Source organism: Anarhichas minor, unplaced genomic scaffold (genome assembly GCF_050575085.1).
Source record: "Anarhichas minor isolate MPS153535 unplaced genomic scaffold, ASM5057508v1 ptg000014l, whole genome shotgun sequence".
Lineage (NCBI taxonomy): Eukaryota > Metazoa > Chordata > Actinopteri > Perciformes > Anarhichadidae > Anarhichas > Anarhichas minor.
Genome location: NW_027466460.1, coordinates 3,812,902 through 3,834,443, shown reverse-complemented (window position 1 = coordinate 3,834,443; position 21,542 = coordinate 3,812,902). Strand labels below are relative to the sequence as shown.

The 21,542-nt window shown below is 39.7% G+C and overlaps 2 protein-coding genes across 3 annotated transcripts; one reads left to right on the top strand and one right to left on the bottom strand.

The window, feature by feature from the left end:
* Window positions 1-4,415: 4,415 nt before the first annotated feature.
* ndufs8a (NADH:ubiquinone oxidoreductase core subunit S8a) lies at window positions 4,416-12,435 on the bottom strand. Of its 2 annotated transcripts, XM_076091103.1 has the most exons (9): window positions 12,328-12,435; window positions 11,484-11,539; window positions 11,069-11,134; window positions 8,864-8,953; window positions 8,354-8,462; window positions 7,270-7,356; window positions 6,102-6,165; window positions 5,698-5,826; window positions 4,416-5,112 (listed from the first exon to the last, which is right to left on the bottom strand). In XM_076091103.1, exons 2-9 carry the CDS (start codon window positions 11,524-11,526, stop codon window positions 4,981-4,983), a joined length of 720 nt encoding a protein of 239 aa, XP_075947218.1. In that variant the 5' UTR covers window positions 11,527-11,539; window positions 12,328-12,435; the 3' UTR covers window positions 4,416-4,980. The 2 variants fall into 2 exon arrangements, with proteins under 2 accessions (XP_075947218.1, XP_075947219.1); XM_076091104.1 differs by lacking the exon at window positions 7,270-7,356 and having other exon boundaries at window positions 12,328-12,432.
* Window positions 12,436-17,667: 5,232 nt separating this feature from the next.
* LOC142950079 (uncharacterized) lies at window positions 17,668-21,160 on the top strand. The gene is made up of 8 exons (XM_076091979.1): window positions 17,668-17,740; window positions 18,183-18,322; window positions 18,499-18,562; window positions 18,767-18,892; window positions 19,237-19,375; window positions 19,462-19,626; window positions 20,589-20,673; window positions 20,813-21,160. Exons 1-8 carry the CDS (start codon window positions 17,668-17,670, stop codon window positions 21,020-21,022), a joined length of 1,002 nt encoding a protein of 333 aa, XP_075948094.1. The 3' UTR covers window positions 21,023-21,160.
* Window positions 21,161-21,542: the final 382 nt, after the last annotated feature.

Sequence of the window (21,542 nt, the reverse complement as noted above, 5' to 3'; positions counted from 1 at the left end):
TCCCCTTCACCATATATGGTGAAGAGGCTTAGATGGTGTATAGCTCTTGGCTACTTGGTGCTAGCCTCCTGAAACTTGGTGTGTGTGTATTCCTAGCCTCCTGAAACTTGGTGTGTGTATTCCTAACCCTTCAGGATCAGTTGGATTTAAATCAACACAATGTTCCTGAGGTAAGATAGCTTTCCAAAGGTCCTGCAGACTGCTTGCTTGGCAGGCCAAATCAAGTCATCAGAGGGAATGTTTGATGCAAAATGCAGGCAGTTTCAACCTTTTTCTCAGATTTTATGACCATTTTTACATAGGTCAAATTTACCGGCATTTTAAAGGCCTATGGCGCCAATTTAGACCTTTATTCCTGTTTTTGGGCACCTTAACTTGCAGCTACGACCTCCAAATTGTAGTAATTTTAAATAATTAAAAGACTGTTAAAGGCGTACAGGTTTCTGTTGGCTCCAATAAAACCACTTTTACTTGACAGAAGTTGATGAAAACAATATATGATGGACAAAAGATGACACCCTTTCAGGATCAGTTGGATTTAATTCAATACAATGTTCCTGAGGAAAGATAGCTTTCCAAAGGGTCTGCAGACTTCTCGCTGAATATGCTGAATCACGTCATCAAAGTGAATGTTTGATACGAAATTCTGGCAGATTAAATCATTTTCTTAGAAGTTATTAGCACTTGAAAGATTGCCAGTTGGGTATCTTTTTCCATTAATTTACCGTAACAAAAGCTTAGCTTAGCTGGGAGCTACAACCTCCAAATTGTAGTCATCTCATCTCCATTAACCTCTCATTGAATTTGAAAAGGTTTCATTCCTACATCTTACTTTAAAGTATGGAAAAATAACTAAAAGACTGGCATAAGTTCCAATTGGGACATTTTCTGACAGATGGGAAATACGTTTAAAAAATGTAGGAAACATGAAAATTTGTTTTTCTAAATGCTGTGGAGGGGATTTCGCAACGGGCTGTCATTGTAGGCCAAGCCCACAATGTGTGTCCAAAATTTGGAGTATCTGGGACCAATTTCTGAGATTTTAAGAACATTTTTACATCGGCCAAATTATGTGCTAGCCTCCTGAAACCTGGTGTGTGCATTCCTAGCTACCCGTCTGTCCTCATTACCCGTCTGTCCTCATTACCTGTCTGTCCTCATTACCCATTACCCGTCTGTCATCGTTACCCGTCTGTCCTTGTTACCTGTCCGTCCTTGTTACCCGTCTGTCCTTGTTACCCGTCTGTCCTCGTTACCCGTCTGTCCTCGTTACCCGTCTGTCCTTGTTACCTGTCTGTCCTCGTTACCCGTCTGTCCTTGTTACCCGTCTGTCCTCATTACCACTCAAGATGAGTGAAGTTTAAATCGCTGTATGAAGGCATTGTTTCCAACAGAATATTGACACAGCCTACATCTATGTCTATTCTCTTATATGCATTGACACACAGATTTCTGATTACTTCCCTTTTTTCCTTTTCACAGTAAAAAGTATCACCTTCATGGTTTTTTATACATTTAATAAATTTCTCTTGAATTTGTTTTTGACTTGATTTCAGAGCATGAATTAGATTCCCTCTGTTATCTAAGTCTGACTGTTTATAAACATTATATAATAACTCGTGAATAAAGTTCTCTATTTGTTTCTTCATACTTGTCATAGTTTCCTCATCTACTGTAGATATTTGGGTTAGGGTTAGTTAGTCCTCTTCATCCTATTCTTTATTCATTCCTTTCATTTAGTTAATTTTATTGTTTATTCATTTATTTTCTGTTGAGTAGTTTAGTTATGTAGTAAGTCCAATAAATATTTAATTTAGAATTGAGCATTGCTTTTTGTGTATATTAAATATTAGGTCCCTGTAAACCTTGAGAAGAACTCTGTAGCAACCCTGAGATTAAGATTTAATTGGTTAATATCAAATTTCAAAGTTTTCCCATTTTTTCCAAAATTGAATCTTCTGTTAAATACTGTTTGTTAGACTAATGGTGGCTTATGGCATAAACTGAGTGCCATCATTCGTTTGTACTAATTTATGGGTTTATAAGTCATAATTGAATTAGTTATAATCATTACATATCTTGATATTAATTAATTATTATTTATTAAATCTTCTACCAGCAACAACGCTACACCAAAGTCCCATGTCCCCTACTTGAATCTCTACCTTTTCACAGATATTGTGCCTAACTGTTTTTAGGATCCTACAGTGAGATGTGTTTACAACTGATGAGCAAGGACTGCTTGTGATTGATGAAAACCTCTGTGGGTACGTCCCAAGTCCCTTAATTGCATCCTCGTTTCCCTCACTTGTCTTTTCATTGCGTCTTAGACCCTCCCACCAGGGATGCATGGAGAGATGAAAGGAAACCATGCGAGGAGAGAGGAAACGAGGTAATGACAAATAAGAGACTTGAGATGTACCCCCCAGTGTGTTTATAGGATTAAATCCAAAATGGAAGAAGCCCCATCAGTGTGAGAATGGGCGATAGTGTTGAAGCGCTTTGAGTGGTTGGAAGACTAGAAAAGTGAAGATCGATGATTCAATCCCTCCTAAGTCCCCATTTCAGGTGTCCTTTGGCACGATCCCACTGCAGACCCCTGTACAGCATTGACCGAGGTACCGGTAACCGGATTTATTCAGGTCCTATGCCCTGACCAATGGGCTAGCCTAACCCTTACAAGCAGGTTACAACCCGTAGTGCTATAACTGATAACCACACACAAACCAAGAACACAGATTGGAACAGATACCTTCTCTCTCTTCAGCTAGTCTTGTAGCCACAGCCATCTCTACAGCGCTATCCGCGCTAAAGAAACTCCCCATTGGTATCATAACCCAAAGTACATTTATTTTATACTTTATCTTCACTGATAACTCGTTTTCTGCTTTACAGCTTCAGGTCTGTCCGTTACTTTATAGGCCTGGAGGATAGCTCAGGAGCCCACTTGGGAGGTAACATGAACCTGGGCTAATTTACTCAATTATGTAGTTTTATTAATACACAATTAAGTAAAATAAATAGAACTGAAAAGTGTCAACAGAACTGAGCAGCCGTCAGGGTGGATATGGTTTGAATTAAAGTAGGCTAAAGCATAATGATAATATGAAGTAAAAGAGTGCTTTTGCAGAGTGCTTTGAGGTGATTTATTTTTTGTTTGCCTTCTTTTTCCAGGTTATTGTTGTGGGCAGTCCATGTCATTTTAGTTTTTAAATGTGGCTTTCAGAATTCCTTATTTCCTCCACCGTTCTTTTCTCAGAGAAGAATCCAGCAGAAAGTCTGTGACTGCTCCACATGATATCATGCTGTTCTAGAATACTGACAGAAAGCTGCTAAAAGGCCTAAATGCATTCCAGTATAATTAACAGGAATTGATCAATAGGAAGCATGCTGTGTTCATTTTGATATGTTAATATTCATAATGTTGAAAGATAAGATGTGTTATATGACACTAGCATGCAAAAGTATGGATACGATGGGGGAAGATGCTCCCTTAATAACCCCATCTACCTACTGAGATGTGATCAGTGGCTTATATAATGTCAGTATCAACAGTATGATCACTCATAATCAGACCCAGTTTGGAGGAATGTAAACGATTAAATGTGAAAAGAAAACTAAGTTAATTACCAAACTATTTCATCAGTAAGGTTTTAACTAGTAGCACTTCAGTATATTTCCTGTCCTTTAATGGAAATATAATATCTTACTATTTCAGAGATCATTTTTTACACATGGCACAAAAATCAGACCTGCATAGAAACATAATTGTGGAAAGGGATGTTTTCCAGGGCGTTTTACCCAAAACTGCTGCTATAAATATTTCAAAAATGTATTTAATATTTTTTCAAAACTAATAAGTTCTCCACATGAATCTCCTAATACTTTAGTCAATATTTGTCAAATGTACAGAATCTTAAAAGCATTAAGGAAAATTTGACCAAGTTACCCTAATATCTGTTGTGCAAAATTGTAAACACACATTAACTTCATTGACCTTTAATGGTCACGGCTGAATTGCATGTTATTTTTTTATTTATTGGTTTATTTGATAAGGGACAGTGCACATTGATAAAAACATTTCTGTAAATGCGCCAGAGTTAGCCAAAAGGCTATTTTTCATCTGTAGTCCCAAGAGGAAGATGTTACAAAATAAATCTAAAAACAGAATATAAGATTCAATTTGAAAGGTTATACAATATTGACGCTTTACAATGCATGTGGGTGGGCATCTTCCCCTTTATGATAATCCTTGATGTATCCAATTCAGACAAAACAAAACATCCCTCTGAACTCAAGGTCCACTTACTAACTTTTTCAAGAGCTTTCAAACACAGGGGTCACAGTCTTCACCATGGAGTCTGTAGCTTGGTGACCTTGAGATGAAAGTCAAGATGGAACTTTCACAATCCACACAGGGTTTCTCCCAAAATTTTATTTCTTGAGTCAGAGTGGAAAGAGTACAAAGACCATAAAACTCTGCATTGACATCCAAGATATTAACAATAATCCATGTATACTGGTGTGGGTCATCAGAATTATTCTATCTGCAATCAGTGAACAGCAACGATACAGCCACAGCATGACTCAGTCTCCGTGCTTTTTAGTCTCGTGTGACAGTGCAACCACATGGATGACTGGATGATCACTGACTGGAGCATGCTGAGGCAGCTGGACTGCTGTACACTAATCACACAGACAGCCATCATTCTTCAATAAATATGTAATCCAAACAGTGACATGGTAAAATCAGAAACATATCAAAGTATATTCATCATATCGGAAGGGGATGACACTGAAAGCAGAGGAAATGTGTTGGTGATGTTTGATTTAAAATAAAAGATGCATCAACAAATCCAAATCCCACCCTGAAGCACATCCACAGCTGAGTATGTCTTCTTACAGTATGTACAGTATGGACGTATGCGTGTGTCAGAGGTTATTCTTGCATGTGCTAACTGTACACTGTGTGTGTGGTGTCTATCTGTAGAGGTAATCAGCTTGTATGTTGGCAGCTATCTCTGCCTCCCACTTGTCTCCGTTATTGAGGAGCTTCTCCTTGTTGTAGAGCAGTTCTTCGTGTGTTTCAGTGGAAAACTCAAAGTTAGGACCCTGAAGAAAGAAGATAAGAGAGAGGATGGCGAGGGGAACATAAGAGAGAAGAAAAGGATCATGGGTAAGAGCAGGATTAAAAGGAAGAGAGGAGAGGACAGAAGCAAAGCTGAGGATCATCACATTCAACACGGACAGACGATGGAGCTTTCAGGTTACCAATGCGCTGTTTTTTTATTTGGCCTTTTCTCTGACCCTAACAAGTTGTGACTTAAAATGTAGCCATTATCATTAGATTCTGCATTGGTTCCACTGTTCTGTTTGGGAACTAAATGTTGGCACTGCACAAGCTACAGGTAATGGGTTGGAAAACAACATCTCATTTGCATTTCCATATTCCATTCAATACAGCCAACTACGTTTTCACAACATTCATGTCTGGTGAGTATTTGCATTCCCTGTTGGTGGTCAGACCTTCACTTCCACCAAAAAACACCATTCAATTCTAAAAGAAGCACGGACCAGGCAATTCTGCAAAAGTGTTTGAGAAGTCAAAATGACGACATCTGCTGGGGAACCATTAGTATCACATTTGGTGGATAAAATGCAAGACTATGTTGAAACAAAAAGTGATCATACACGAACCTCTACGATGGCGTCCACAGGACACGCCTCCTGACAGAAGCCACAGTAGATGCATTTGGTCATGTCGATGTCGTAGCGAGTCGTCCTCCTGCTGCCGTCAGCACGAGTCTCTGCTTCGATTGTGATGGCCTGGATACACACATTGTTGGAGATGAAGAGAGACACAGACAGAGCTCCATCTCAGACTTTTCTCTGATTTGGTATTGAGATCGACTATAAATGGCTATATTTATTCACACCAGAGATGAAATGCATATTAACCATGCATTGTATGTGTTACTTCGCAGTAAAGACAGTTGCTTATGGTTTAAACATACATATAGCCAAAGTAGTTTTGTCTTGATCATATTAAAAGGCAAACATGATGCAATCAAGCCACGTCTAGTATGTTTGTGTGTGAATACCTGAGCAGGGCAGATAGCTTCGCACAGCTTGCAGGCGATGCAGCGCTCCTCTCCTGAAGGGTACCTGGTGAAACATCACAAGAAACTAGAGCGCTGATACTGCACCAAGGACTCCAGAAGTAATTCATCTGGAGAAATTCAAAGACGCTTGCAAAATGTTTATCCTTGAATTAGCAAAGCTTTGTTAGCAGCTACTCCTAAATAAAACAAGTTTAATAAAACAGCAGGGAGGAAGAGTAAGCAGCAAAAATAATGGGGGACTTTTATTGTGAAGAATTTCTAGAGAATGAAAAAGTGTTATCCACCGCTCTACAGGCACTCATTTAACCATGAAATATAACTGATCACTATCCGATCAGGCAGGTGAAACTCAACTGTCAAGGGTGAACAGAAATATGCGGACACAGATGAGTTCTGATTTGGCACATTAATCATAGAAGCTGGATTGGAAAGATAAGTTAACCAGCCAATGTCCTCCAGCAGCGGTGTAAGCACATCACTGTCAGAGAGACTGTGTACTGCAGACATTAGGCTGCCCCTTCTACATACAAAAAACCTTTGTTCAACATTGATATAATAGCCAGCAATGTAATTGGCACACAGCAGCTTTCTTTAGCAGATATCCATGAGAGACAAGATTTGCAGAAAGCATGGTCGATCTGACTTCTGACCACCCACCCTTGGAAGAATTTTCCTTTCTTCCAAGGGCAATAAATGCGCTTAATGCGACTGTGGCTCAGTGGTAGAGCAGGGTCGTCCTTCAATCAGAGGATCGGTGGTTCGATCCCCGGCTCCGCTAGTACATGACGATGTGTCCTTAAGCAAGACACTTAACCCCAAGTTGGGTGTATGACTAGTTAGTTAGTCCTGATGGGCAGGTAGCCCTGTCATCAGTGTATGAATGGGTAAAATATGACATGTAGTGTTAAAGAGCTTTGAGTGTTCGGAAGACTAGAAAAGAGAAATACAAGTACAGTCCATTTACCATTCCATTTGCACTTTGTCATGGCTACCATTCCAAGGATTTGATAAGTTAAATTTACTGTTCACGATCGGACTCTGTAGCTGACGTTGCTCACAGATCGCTCTCTGGTGAAGAGGACTACTCATAAAATCCGCCCCCTGTATTAATTCCCTTTCTTTAGTTTATGTTGTTGCAATTGGTTACACTGTGAGCCGCGATGGCAAGTTGATGAAGTTGAGTTCACGAGAGCTGCAGCCGTCCTTCCACCCCTTGGCACTGTTATAGTCATACCTGCAATCTCATAAGAGGTAAAAAAAGGTGACAAGCACTGAAACACGAAACCCTGTCGGGGGGGGGGGGGGGGGGGGGGGGGGGATTCTATGTTAAATATGAGCTTTAAAATGTAGCATTCTGGTTTACGCTGAGAAGAAAATTAAGAGATAAGACATTTACTTTAAGCAAAAGACAAAGTTATTATTCAGTTATAAATCAGTATTTCAGCTCTATTATGATTAGCCTTTATTTAGACAATAGTGTTAAGTTAAAAAGGGAGACGTCGGCAGCCACCGCTCGCTGTCTCAAACACCTATAAGTAACAAAATGTACTTATTTAATACTTTTATTTGTAGTGTCAGAACAAAGTTTTTAAAAACATTTTTCAGAAGCGTCTCTTGAACACCACCTATTCTACACCCATTTGTTCGTTCCTTTTTAAGAAAAACTATTTGGTTCACATGACGTGTTGTCTGAAATCCAAAGTGGTTATAGGTACAGCTCCCTCTAATCTGACAGTGGAAAGGTTTGAGGGAAGGGGTTTCAGAAGCTGGTAAATCTCTGCAGCTTTCCATCAGTCTCAGGCCAACAGCATAGCATTTCAAATTCCAGTTAATTTTGTCATTAATGGGTCGAGTGTGGGACTGTTTTTCAGCGATTAGAGAGCATTTTATTTTTAGCATGCTAAATCTGTAAATCATGATTATTTCATTACCGTCTCCTCTTGACACCTCTTTGGTTAGTCTCTACAATGACTCAATCACTCAGAATTAGAGAGCACTGTTCCGTATTGCAAAAGGAGAATGCAATGAATTTGACTTTTCCTAAAATGATAAGTGTTGTCAAATGCGGAGTCCATCATTGTGAAAAACAAATAATCCCTGTGTGAATAGTTATTCACAATCTAACGTCTGAGCATCTTATCATTTTTAAATCAATTTGACCGACATCTCAAAGCATGAAAGTTATTTTCAAAATGTATACAACCCACAGCCCACTGAGTGGTCGCCCTCACCTGCGCAGTGCGTGTTCTCCTCTGAAGCGAGGTGACAGTGGCCCCTTCTCAAATGGGTAGTTGATGGTGGCGGGCTCTCTGAACAGGTAGCTCATTGTCATGCCCAGACCTGACATCCCAACACAAGCATTGATGTTTGAATGAGAAAAAAGAACATATCTCTTTAACTGATGCATACAAAGCACATGGACAAAGATTATTTTCCAGCAGTCAGTCCACCTCCAGTGGTGGAGATTTCCTGTGTTCCTGCAATAACCTCCTTATGAAGCACTGCAACACATCGTGATAAATGAAACCTAGAAACAAAAGGCACAGAATAAACAAATATCTCAGCAGTCACAAACCCTTATGGGGTAGAATTCAGGTTGCATTCATTATTTTTGGCATGACTACTAGTAAAAAGGAAGATAAATGCAAGATTAGTTGTTTGTTAAAGGGAAAAACTCACAATTGAATAGTCTCACATGCAGTAAAATGCACTGTTATGTACAAGTGTGACATTCGGCTGACCTCTGAAGAGCTCTGTCCACAGCAGCGTCTGAGCAGCTCGGTCTGTGATGGACTTCATGTCTGTGGGGATCTCTTGGGCATTCACATACTCTGCACACACAAACACAAACAGGTCAGTGAGCTGGTGTTGAGAGTTGTTAGTGTAAACTGTGAGGGGATTAAACAGATGACCATTTATGTGTGAAAGCGTAACATTTAAGAGCATATATCACAAAAGATGAAATCACTTTCATCAATCTTTCCAAGTCTTTTCTTCAAGCTTTGTGTTGTCAGGCTGCGTTGTAATTGGGTAATATGTAAGACATCTCCCTGATGTATACCATTTAATGGAATCTTCATAATTGGTGGATTCACTTGCAGAGGAAAAGACATGCAGATTTTCATTACCAACCTATAGTAATCAATATTGACAGCGTTGACGTGATTGTCGGTCAACTGCTTCAAAATTCTCTTCGGCAAAAACAGGTTTCAGGACTTCAAATAGCATGGAAACACATTACTCAGGAAATGACCTACACTGTTAGGAACTGCACAAAATATAGCTCAATATATGAATGACATTGTCAATGCTAAACATACCTGCAAGGTTCTATGCTTGTGGGCATCCTACTTTGAGTTTAGATGTGTGAACAGCAGAAAGTAAAACAGGACGGGTTGAATTAACTACCGTATGTTTACCGTGTAATGTCTGCTGGACACTGAGAATGAAAGCAGTCACTTCTGTACGTCACAAAGCTTAAAGAACCCCCTAATTCAATGTCCCACTCTCTGGTGTGACTGAGCACTTACAAGGTTTCAGGGTTCATTATTCATTATCGTCATTGTACAACAGGGTTGTGCAACGAAATGCAGTGCTGTGTGGCGTTTATGACCTATGGACAAATCTGCCTTTGCTGGAGAGGATGTGTCCGAAACCATATTGATAATGTTTGTTTATAGACAGGTTTCATTTCCCTAAAGTATATATCCCATGAATGCAAAGCTTTTCAGCAGCTGACATGAGTTTTGAATGTCTAAGTTTCCCAGCAGCACATGAACACACCACATAGAAGACTGTGTTCCTTCCCTTTTACTCCGACTGTGAGCATGTTTCAAAGGTGCTGAGGCTTCTCCTTCAAAAACACATCGGAACCCCAGTATTACATACTAAACTGAGGCCAAGACCAAGTGAAGCAACTTATATTACAGATTATAGGATATGTGCTAAATTAGCAAAAAGTGACTCCTACCATTAAAACAAAAAAGTCAGTGCAGCGCCTAAGGCACCTTAGCTGAATGAATAGGAAGGAAACTATGGTGAGAGTTCTCTACAATGTTTTGCTTTCATTTCTGTCTGTATATCTTTTTGGCAAATTTTTGTAAGTTTCTGACTGAGACTCTTCTGTTGCTGCTCTAGAAACAATATTCAGTTATAATTAAAATAGAAATCAATTCCTGTTCTGCATTTTTTTTTTATGATAATTGGAAAAATACAACAACAATTCTTTAGATTAGTTCATCATTTTAGAAAAAACTCCTCCCTACAATATTTACACACCCTAGATGAGTGTGTAAATATTGTTTGTTCATATCTTAAATTGTGCTGGACACAGGATGTCTCCTACATTCTCAGAGTCAGTCTGATTGGCATCAAACAAGTTTCAAGTCATAAATCCTGCAGATATATCCAGGTGTTAAACTTACATTTGAGGTGAGGACAGAGAACATTTTCCAAATAAGCAGATGCAGCCTTCTAGTGTCAAACTCCAGAAGATGACAAGCAGGGTTTTGACAGGAGATTAACTTTAAATTTAAGGCCCAGGCTGGAAATAAGTGTAGGAATTATTTTAAGTCTTTTTAAATACATACTGTATGACTTTTTCAACATGTTCACTAGTATCGAGTTTTAAGTGTAGGAATTATTTTAAGTCTTTTTAAATACATACTGTATGACTTTTTCAACATGTTCACTAGTATCGAGTTTTTGTGCCTCACAATGAACACACTATTATGAATAGCTATTATAGTTAGAAAAGTTCAAAGTATTGCAAGACCGTTTCTGCTGCCAAAGCAAAGTGGACAGTGGAGGAAAAAGGGCCCGATAGGGTCTTTCTGACCAAATGCTGCATCTATCATTTATTGATAGCTCATCATAACAGACAATATTGGGTATGTACTTCCAATACAACACATCGAGCTGCCTTTGTGTGTTGTTGTGGCACTTACTGAATCCTTCCCTTTGTGTGGACACACTGAAGGACCTCACTAGAATCTGGCTGGGCAAAAAGGTGCCTGAAAGGAAAGATAAAGTGCATTATCATTAAGATACTACATCCCATTGACTATACAACTGAAGGATAGTACACACAGGTACCTGAAGTGTGCTTAACAACATCTTACTATGACAAAGACACATCTTCTTGTGTTTGGTCTTCTGCTGAGAGCAGGCAGATCTAGTTGTGTAATCTGACATGGCTCCTATTGACAAACCTATGTGATTTGAGATCTTAACACTATGTTGTGTCATTTCCAAATGATATACTTATTTTATAAAACAAAATGTTTAACTACTATCATATCAGTTGCACTGTAATTACTAGTGTTTGAAAGTGCAACTGTTCCTTTGGCTGAGAAATCTTACCTGGCTTTGATACGGAGGAAAGTAAACGCAACGTTGCAGCCATCACGTCTTTGAAGCTGGAACCAGACAAGAAACCATGAGGGAACTATTCACAAATAACGGCTGCATCATTTATTATTTGCAGCTAAAATGGGTCTCTACATAGTAAACAGTCATTCGATACTCGCAGTTGTCTGCCATAAGCTAAATGACGCAAGGTAGATTCTGACAAATACTATCCGATGATATTGCGAGCCCTATTGCTAACTGTTCATGGAACTGTAACGTTAGCTAGGTTGTGAAGTTAAACCCGCTTCACACCCAAAACAACTATCGCTGAATACCGACATAAACGTTAGCTGTGCGGTTTCACAGCTGTCAACGTTAGCCTTATCCCACTCACTATTACGAACTCTAATAGTGAGGCACAGCAATCGAACTTTGATTTTAACTATTAACGTAAAACAGGACTTCTTGACCTAAGCTTACCCTGATGTAACGTTAACGCTAGCAATTCTCGCTAACGTACTCCGCTAGCATGACATTGTTTAGCTAACGTTAGCCAACAGCACCTTGCAAAACACACACAAAATACCATTGTGACAACTCAACTTCACAGTGCACAAGAAATGGTCGTTGGTTTAGTTTGTGTAAAGTAAAGGCTAACATCTAAGCATTGATCAGTAGCCAAGTACCAGAACATAAGATGCTGTCAAGGACTTTTGCAGAAAGGTCGCTTGAGGGGATTTAAGGGCTATTCTGTTCCTCAGGTCAGATATAAAAAATAATAAATTAACAATTTAATGTGACAAAATTATCCTTGTAAGAAATAAGATTATATGAATTTAAATTATTTTAAACTCACCGAAAAGTCGCTATTTGGCCTTCTAAACCAGAACAGCGGACGATATGCGGAACGGACCTTGCGTGTACAGGAAGTTCCCCAACGTCATGGCGTCATGGACCTCCTCCTCTTCTTCTTCTTTGGGGTTTAATAACGACAGTTTGCGTCATTGGTATTTAATTACTGCCATATTTTGGATTGAGTTTACTCCGACAGTGTCCGGTATGTCAGATTTTCCTCACCAGTCGAGTTCTCCTCGGGAAGATGATCTTCTGCCATGAAGACTGGTTGGATATTTCCCTATAATGTGAAGTGTGCTGTTTAGATTATTGTTTCCCATTCTTAATCTCCTCATTATACCTCCTATTTTGGAGTCCTTCCGCTTCCTGGGCTCCACCATAGTCCAGGACATCAAGTGGGAGCTGAACATCAGCTCCATCACCAAGAAGGCTCAGCAGAGGATGTACTTCCTGAGGCAGCTGCAGAAGTTCAACCTGCCAAAGACAATGATGGTGCACTTCTACACAGCCATCATTGAGTCCATCCTCTGCTCCTCCATCACAGTTTGGTACGCTGCAGCCACTGCCAAGGACAAGGGCAGGCTGCAGCGTATCATTCACTCTGCTGAGAGGGTGATTGGCTGCAATCTGCCGTCCCTCCAGGACTTGTTCGCCTCCAGGTGCCTGAGGCGAGCAAGAAGGATTGTAGCCGACACCTCACACCCTGGACACTGTTTGAGTCCCTTCCATCTGGCAGGAGGCTGCGGTCCATGAGGACCAAGACCTAACGCCACATGAACAGTTTTTTCCCATCTGCAGTTGGGCTCATCAACAAAACCTAGGACCCCCACTGACTCTGACTCTTACATCCCCAGGACAATTTCCTACCGTTACACACCCTTGCACATCCTTTCTCTTTTAATAAAGACTTTTCACTTGCATAACATACATGTTTTAACTTACTCTTATTTGTTTGTTTGCTTACCGTATTTTATTGTAAACTTTCCTATTTTCAATTTTATAATTATGTCTTATACTATTGCACTGGGTTTTACTGTTGCACATTATTCACCTAGCCAAATTCCTTGTATGTGTGTAACGTACATACTTGATAATAAACAGTTTCTGATTCTGATTCTGATTTCCTATTTCCTTCACAATTTCTCACAACTCCTGTTCTATTTTGTTATACGTACAATGGCAAAGCTCTCACTGCCCCGAAACACACTCTCAAAGGCAGAGTCTATTTAACCTCAAACTCAGATCTAGCTGATGATCCACACACAATACTTCCATAATCTAGCCTTGATCTGAATAGAGCTACATGCATATCTAACCCAACTACCCACTCCACTCCTGCAAGACATCTCATGACATTTATCAATTTTATTTACACTTATCCTCCACACTTTTAATATGCCCTCTCTCTCTCCATATCAGTTAAGGTTATTTCCTTATAATTTCAGATTATTACCAGTCCTGAGATTCTTTCTTGTGAAGAACATAACTTTTGGTGTTCTCCACTGAAAATTTAAATCTCCATTTTGTCCCCCACATTTCAACTTGACAAATCCCATCTTGTTTTTTCTTAATTATATGTGCTACATTTCTCCCTCTTTTCCACAGAGACCTTTCATCTGCAAACAGGGATCTATCCATATCCATTGTCATATTTACAAATATATCATTTATTTATCATCACAATGCTAAAGCTAATAGAGATCTTAATAAACAAATAAACAAACTCTCTGTTCCACCTGACTTGCGTCCTTTCTCTTTCTTCTTGGCTAGTCGCCTTAATTAATCATCTTCCACTCACCACCTCTTCCCACTAACTCTCCCTCCTCTCATCACTATAGTTTCATTCTTCCTCACTAAACTCTCTGCTGTTGCTGTCACCATCTGTCTCCCTGTCTGCCATCCTGTCACAACCGTAAAGAACAGTATAAGAATATCGTTCCAGGCCTATACAGGCTGGGATTTGACAAAGCTCCTCACAATAGCCAAACCGAAAACTATTAAATCCAGATTACTGCAAATCCAAAGTCAATATATATATATTTTAAATAAGCATAGCAACATGCAACAATTCAAACCTTCCATAAAAATGTCTACTTCTTCTCCCCATAGCTTAACTGAAGACACAGATTTGTATCAGGGTTTGTGGGTTAACTGGGGTTAACTGGGTTTATCTGGGGGTTTATTCATTATTATTTAAAAATAAACATTGTACTTATTAAAAGGTGATCTGTGTAAACCTGCACAGTGACTGTTAGATGCAAGCAGTGATAGCAGCAGAAAGTATTAATGGTTGTAATTCTGGCAGAACTTAATATACAACTGCACAGGTGCTTTAATAAGAGAGAAATACAGTAACTCCATGTTCCTGCTACAGTTTAAAAGCATATGTTTTCGACACATTATTTGCATCTGATTCCTAATAGAAGCTTATTTTCCTTGCTGTTATTATCATCACCTACAGGATAATGACAGAAGTAGTTTGTAGCAGTAGAAGCTGAATTACAGGCACACACACAACGTGCGTCAGAGCAATTCTAGTTGAGTTAAATGGAGCATGTGAATTTTAATTAAAAATGGTTTTGATGACACTTGCATTTGAGCTCTACGGTACAAACACCTATTGTTGAAGGCTGTGGACTGACGGCTCAACGTAAAAGTAAGTGTATCCTTTTCTCTATCAAATAGAAAATACTGTCAGACTGAGATTTAACACTGTGTCTGGCCCTATGCAAAGGTAAACGATCTTTATCTGTATGAACACATGAGAGCTGTAAGATACGGTAATGGGTTGGATATCATTAGGTGATGTAATTGACCATCTCACGGAGCATACTGCACCGGTGACAACTAAGACACGTAATGTTTTAGTGTTGTACACACCATTCGCCAGTAGCTTTCTCTTTGTGTTCTGGGTATAATTGTAAAATCATCTCAGTACACACTATACAGTATAGATAGCTGTATAGGGAAAGACATTAAAAAATGTATTCAATATGCACACTTCCTGTACATAAGTTGTAATTTCAGACACTAGCTGTCTTTGTTCATATATGCTGTTGAATATGTTAACTTATTATGTTCTATATTTTTCTAAAGAGTTCATTGTCCAACCAACAGTATTTTGAACTGCATATTTACAGTGCATATGTATTTTAGTTGTCAGTTTCTCCAATTAGTTGATCTTGTGTTGTTCCTCTGCTGTTATTTGCACATATTTGGACTATGCAGTGATTTATATTTGTTCACACTTCCCATTTGCATTGTCAGTTATATTGTGTCTAATACCCAGTCCTTGTTATTTTCAGTTGTTCTTTGCAGTATCAAGTCATTTAGTTCATGCAATCTAACTGTTGTTGCAGGACTAGTTATTAAAGTTGTCTTCCGTCACTTATGCTATTTATGCTATTGTTTCTGACATGAGAATGGAAGACATTAAATCACACACAGCCACGACATGAATCCAGGTGACATTAAATACCTCAGCCTTCAGCGATCAAATCACAGCAAGTCAAACATTCAAAAGATTGAACGTAAAAGATTAAAAACACATTATAACTACGGTGATGAGTTTACAAGTCAAGTCAACTTTATTTACATGTATACAGTAGGTACGGAAAGTATTCAGACCCCTTTAAATTTTTCACTCTTTGTTTCATTGCAGCCATTTGCTAAAATCAAAAAAGTTAATTTTATTTCTCATTAATAGCACCCCATCTTGACAGAAAAAAACAGAAATGTAGAAATTTTTGCAAATTTATTAAAAAAGAAAAACTGAAATATCACATGGTCATAAGTATTCAGACCCTTTGCTGTGACACTCATATTTAACTCACATGCTGTCCATTTCTTCTGATCCTCCTTGAGATGGTTCTACTCCTTCATTGGAGTCCAGCTGTGTTTAATTAAACTGATTGGACTTGATTAGGAAAGGCACACACCTGTCTATATAAGACCTTACAGCTCACAGGGCATGTCAGAGCAAATGAGAATCATGAGGTCGAAGGAACTGCCCAAGGAGCTCAGAGACAGAATTGTGGCAAGGCACAGATCTGGCCATGGTTACAAAAGGATTTCTGCAGCACTCAAGGTTCCTAAGAGCACAGTGGCCTCCATAATCCTTAAATGGATGAAGTTTGGGACGACCAGAACTCTTCCTGGCCGTCCAGCCAAACTGAGCAATTGTGGAAGAAGAGCCTTGGTGAGAGAGGTAAAGAAGAACCCAAAGATCACTGTGGCTGAGCTCCAGAGATGCAGTAGGGAGATGGGAGAAAGTTCCACAAAGTCAACTATCACTGCAGCCCTCCACCAGTCGGGGCTTTATGGCAGAGTGGCCCGACGGAAGCCTCTCCTCAGTGCAAAACATATGAAAGCCCGCATAGTTTGCCAAAAAACACATGAAGGACTCCCAGACTATGATAAATAAGATTCTCTGGTCTGATGAGACCAAGATTGAACTTTTTGGCGTTAATTCTAAGCGGTATGTGTGGAGAAAACCAGGCACTGCTCATCACCTGCCCAATACAATCCCAACAGTGAAACATGGTGGTGGCAGCATCATGCTATGGGGGTGTTTTTCAGCTGCAGGGACACGACGACTGGTTGCAATTGAAGGAAAGATGAAGTACAGAGTACAGAGATATCCTGGAAGAAAACCTCTTCCAGAGTGCTCTGGACCTCAGACTGGGCCGAAGGTTCACCTTCCAACAAGACAATGACCCTAAGCACACAGCTAAAATAACAAAGGAGTGGCTTCGGAACAACTCTGTGACAATTCTTGACTGGCCCAGCCAGAGCCCTGACCTAAACCCAATTGAGCATCTCTGGAGAGACCTGAAAATGGCTGTTCACCATCCAACCTGACGGAACTGGAGAGGATCTGCAAGGAAGAATGGCAGAGGATCCCCAAATCCAGGTGTGAAAAACTTGTTGCATCATTCCCAAGAAGACTCATGGCTGTACTAGCTCAAAAGGGTGCTTCTACTCAATACTGAGCAAAGGGTCTGAATACTTATGACCATGTGATATTTCAGTTTTTCTTTTTTAATAAATTTGCAAAAATTTCTACATTTCAGTTTTTTTCTGTCAAGATGGGGTGCTGAGTGTACATTAATGAGAAATAAAATGAACTTTTTTGATTTTAGCAAATGGCTGCAATGAAACAAAGAGTGACAAATTAAAAGGGGTCTGAATACTTTCCGTACCCACTGTATATCCCAATTTCACAAATCACAAATTACCCTCAAGGGGCCTTACAATCTGTACAACATACGACACCCTCTGTCCTTAGATTCTCGATTCAGATCAGGACAAACTCTCTAAAAAATCTTTTAACTGGGAAAAGATGGAAGAAACCTCAGAAAGAGCACCAGAGGAGGAATTCCCTGAACTGGACAGACATGCAATAGAGGTTGCGGGTACAGAATTGACCAACATAGTAAAATAAAAATGTATGAAAAACATGTTCTTTAAGGACTTTGAGCAACTTCATGTGTCTCCAAGTAGATAGAACCTGACTGCACAAACACAAGAGCAAAACTCAAGCACACCATTCACACAGGAGAAAAGAAACAATCACACATACACAGGGGGAGGGGGACAAGAGGAGAATCTCCTTGAGGACAAAGATCCAGCTCCAAACATCTGGAATGAAGAGAGCTTGGACACAGTATAAGCCACAATTTTCCATTTAAAAATGTGATTATTTTAATGTGCAACCAGTGACTAATTACAGTTAGAACAAGTATTCAAAATGTCATTAAACCTCAGTCAGCAGTAGCAGCTCTGACTTCCCCCAACTACATGCTGGTGGCTACTCTATAATAAACTCTGATATGCTTTGTATTCTTTATCTTCCAGTGAGTGAGTGGTTTAATGGGACTGTGTTCATGGAACGTCCATGGCCAGAGGCAGAGAGGTGGCTGCTGGTGGCTGTGTTGGGACTGGAGATGATCATGGGAGTTGTGGGAAACTGTCTTGTTCTGCTGGTCAAAGTCATGGTAAGGTGTTACGGTTGTTCCTTATATTAGTTTGAAATGTTATTCATGTTAGTTATGTCTGTAAGTACAGAAGACCAGAATGATCAGAATCAACGTAATGTTTTGGTTTTGTGTAATCACTCATTTTTGTGTCATATCATCATATATTCAATTATCTTCTTCTCTTTCATTTTCAGTGCAGGGGTCAGTTCTACTGTCGTTATTGGCTTCCTTTCTTCAGCCTCACCATGTCAGATTTAGGTACAATTTACATTGACACTAATGCCAGTGCATCACATGATTAAATGTTGAAATTGACATTATTGGTTTATCAAACTATCTTACAAACCCACCTCGTAAAGTATTTTGGTTATAGTATAGAATAACACATCTGTCACAGTGTTTGACATGTAATTTCAGTGCAGGAAGTCATCATTTCTCATAATGAACCACTGTGTTGTGAAGGATGCTCCCTCCTTATCATCTCCGGCTCTCTGTTGGCCATGCTGACAAGAGGTCAGAGGTCACCGTGGTGTGAGGTTGTCAGCCTGCTGAAGTTCGCCTTCATCACCTCCTCCATAGGGAGCATAGGTACGCCACCAGTTCACTTTGCACCCAGAAGATTTGAGATTTGAATGGAACAATACAAAATAAAAGATGACAAGAGGCCAGAAAACACAGCACTCTTTTTGAATCAAGCTAAAACTGAAAGCAGCATCAATCTTTCTTGCATTTACGAACACTAGCATCTGATGCATCTAACCACTTAACTCAAGCAGAACTAGTCGTGATTACTGTCCTTGCATCAGTACTACAGTGGTAGAAAAGTAACAATGTTGTATTAATACCAAAGATGGTTAATACCTTTGTAGTAGGAAAAAGTCCCATAATTCCTTTGAAACAGTCAGTTTGAGGGTGTCCGTTTTCCTTCACAGCTGTCCTCTGTGTGCAACAGCTGATTGGCATGGCCTCCACAAGAAGTCCTCTCTTTGTTGTCATGGTAGCAGCCTGCTTGGCTTCTTGGGTGACAGGGGTGGTGTTTGGGAGTGTTCCTGTTGTCTACGCCTGGATCAGGTATGACGCTTGCTTAATGCTTTCACTTAGTGCTCCATGGTCAACATATTGTTTCTACTCAACATCATGTCCTCTCTCTAACACAGGTACGACCCTGCAGAGATGCTGTGCGCTGTCTTTTGGGAGAACAGCTACTCAGATATGTTGGTCTATATTCTCTGCGCTTTCTCCATCTGTGTCTTCCTCCCCTTCCTCCTCATTGTCTTCTGCTCTCTACTGAGTGCCACTGGCTGCTGCTCAAGCTGCAACAGGTGAAATACCTGAGAAAAGATCATTTCAAGTTACACCACATAAGCTGGAAACTGGTCAGAGAATTTTTTTAGTCTTTGAAAAATAGTCATTGACGTTGTTTATGTCAGGTCATGTCCAATCAAAAGTTACACTTCCATGTACACGGATAAAGTCAAAGAATCCTTTCGTCACAATTAGTTTTCGTCAAAGATACCAAACACTGGTTCCAGCTTCTCAAATGTGAGGATTGGATGATTTTTGTTGTCATATATGATTTTGAAATTGAATGTGTTTGGGACAGTTGGTCGGATAAAACAAGCAATTTTAAGTTGTCACCTGGGACTATTTTCTGGCACTTTGAAGACAAAGCTATTGATTGAGTAATCTGAAAATAATCATCAGACTAATCGATAATGAAAATAATTTGCCATTGCAAACCTGACACCGTTGACTTTGAGACTCAACTCTGATCCTTGGTGTTTGGGGAGGCGGGTTTACCAAAAGGCCTCTATTGCCTCTAGTTTTATTACAGAAAGGCCTATAAAATGTACTGCAATAGCTATTGTATGATGTTTAATTAGCACACTGAGAAAGGAGAAGTCAAAAGAGGAATGCTATGTCAATCTAACAAAAATGGAAGGACTGCCTGTTCTCTTTATGTCAACAACTGTTCATCCGATTGATTTCACACTTAGCGATGTAATGCCCAAGGAAGTGCAGTGTTAAGTACGAGCTCTTGAGATCCACAGGACATATTTATTAGTAGTGCGCTATGTACACTGTGTAGTGTATTGAGAGGGGATTAACTGTTACACTGCCAACGACATGCTGGGTACAGCTCGCTCTCAGCAATATCTACTTTTACACCGTCAAATGGCATGCTAAATACAGCTCACTCTTCATCACTCGCTGCAATATTACCTGTCATACCACTGGATATAAATTCTGTGTTCCTCTCTCCATCTTGTACTCTTTGTCTCAGTGATCATGAAGCGGATCTGTCTACAGTCAGTCCTCTGCTGGCGGCCTCCTACATGCTCTGCTACACCCCCTTTGTTGCATCTGAGGTGACACATGGACTCTCTCACTAGTTGCACACATGGAACAACACATGAGCTTTTGTATCTGCATGTACACCAGATGTAAATGCCAAAGTGTGAACGCATACTTGTCCACTCATAGACTTTGTTTCTTTCTCTCCATCAGCTCATCCTGCTGGGTAGGATGGATTTGTCCCCGGCACCTGATTGGTTAAGGACACTGTCATCAGTGATGTCATACCTGGACTGCAGTCTGAACCCTCTTATTTACTGCTCCCATCAGAACTTCCGGGAGGCGGGCCTGGCCCTACTATGGACCAGAAGGAAACCATCGGCAGAGCCTGTTCTCACTTCTATCACTAGACATGACGTGTAAACATGTGAGGTGTTCTACATTTATTCCCCAGAAATGACACATCTCTGAGGTCAGTATGTCATTACTGGCATGTTTTTTTTATTTCTCCTACTTTGTTATCCCTATAATATATAAGTCAAGTCATTTCATTTTTCTTTCTTTTCGGCATGTTGAAAGTAAAGAAATACATATTCTAATTGCTACATTTTGTTGTTGTTGCGATAACTCAACTAAAAGTTGAAAATATTTCAATTAAAGTTTTATCAAAACATAAACCATAGCCACAGTTATTTATATCCCGCTCTGTAGCTCAAATGTCGACCCCGGAGCAATTAAGTTAAGTGGGCCACTAATAATGAATATAGTACAAGAGATTTGATTTTGTTCTCTGCTGTTCATGCCCAATTTACTGTCTTCTGGCTACCTGATGTGATTTACTATAAACATGACTACACTATACTGACAAGATGGTCAGTGTGGTAAACCAGATGTATGATTTACAGGATCTCATGTGTAACATTAGCAATTCAGTTCATAAGCA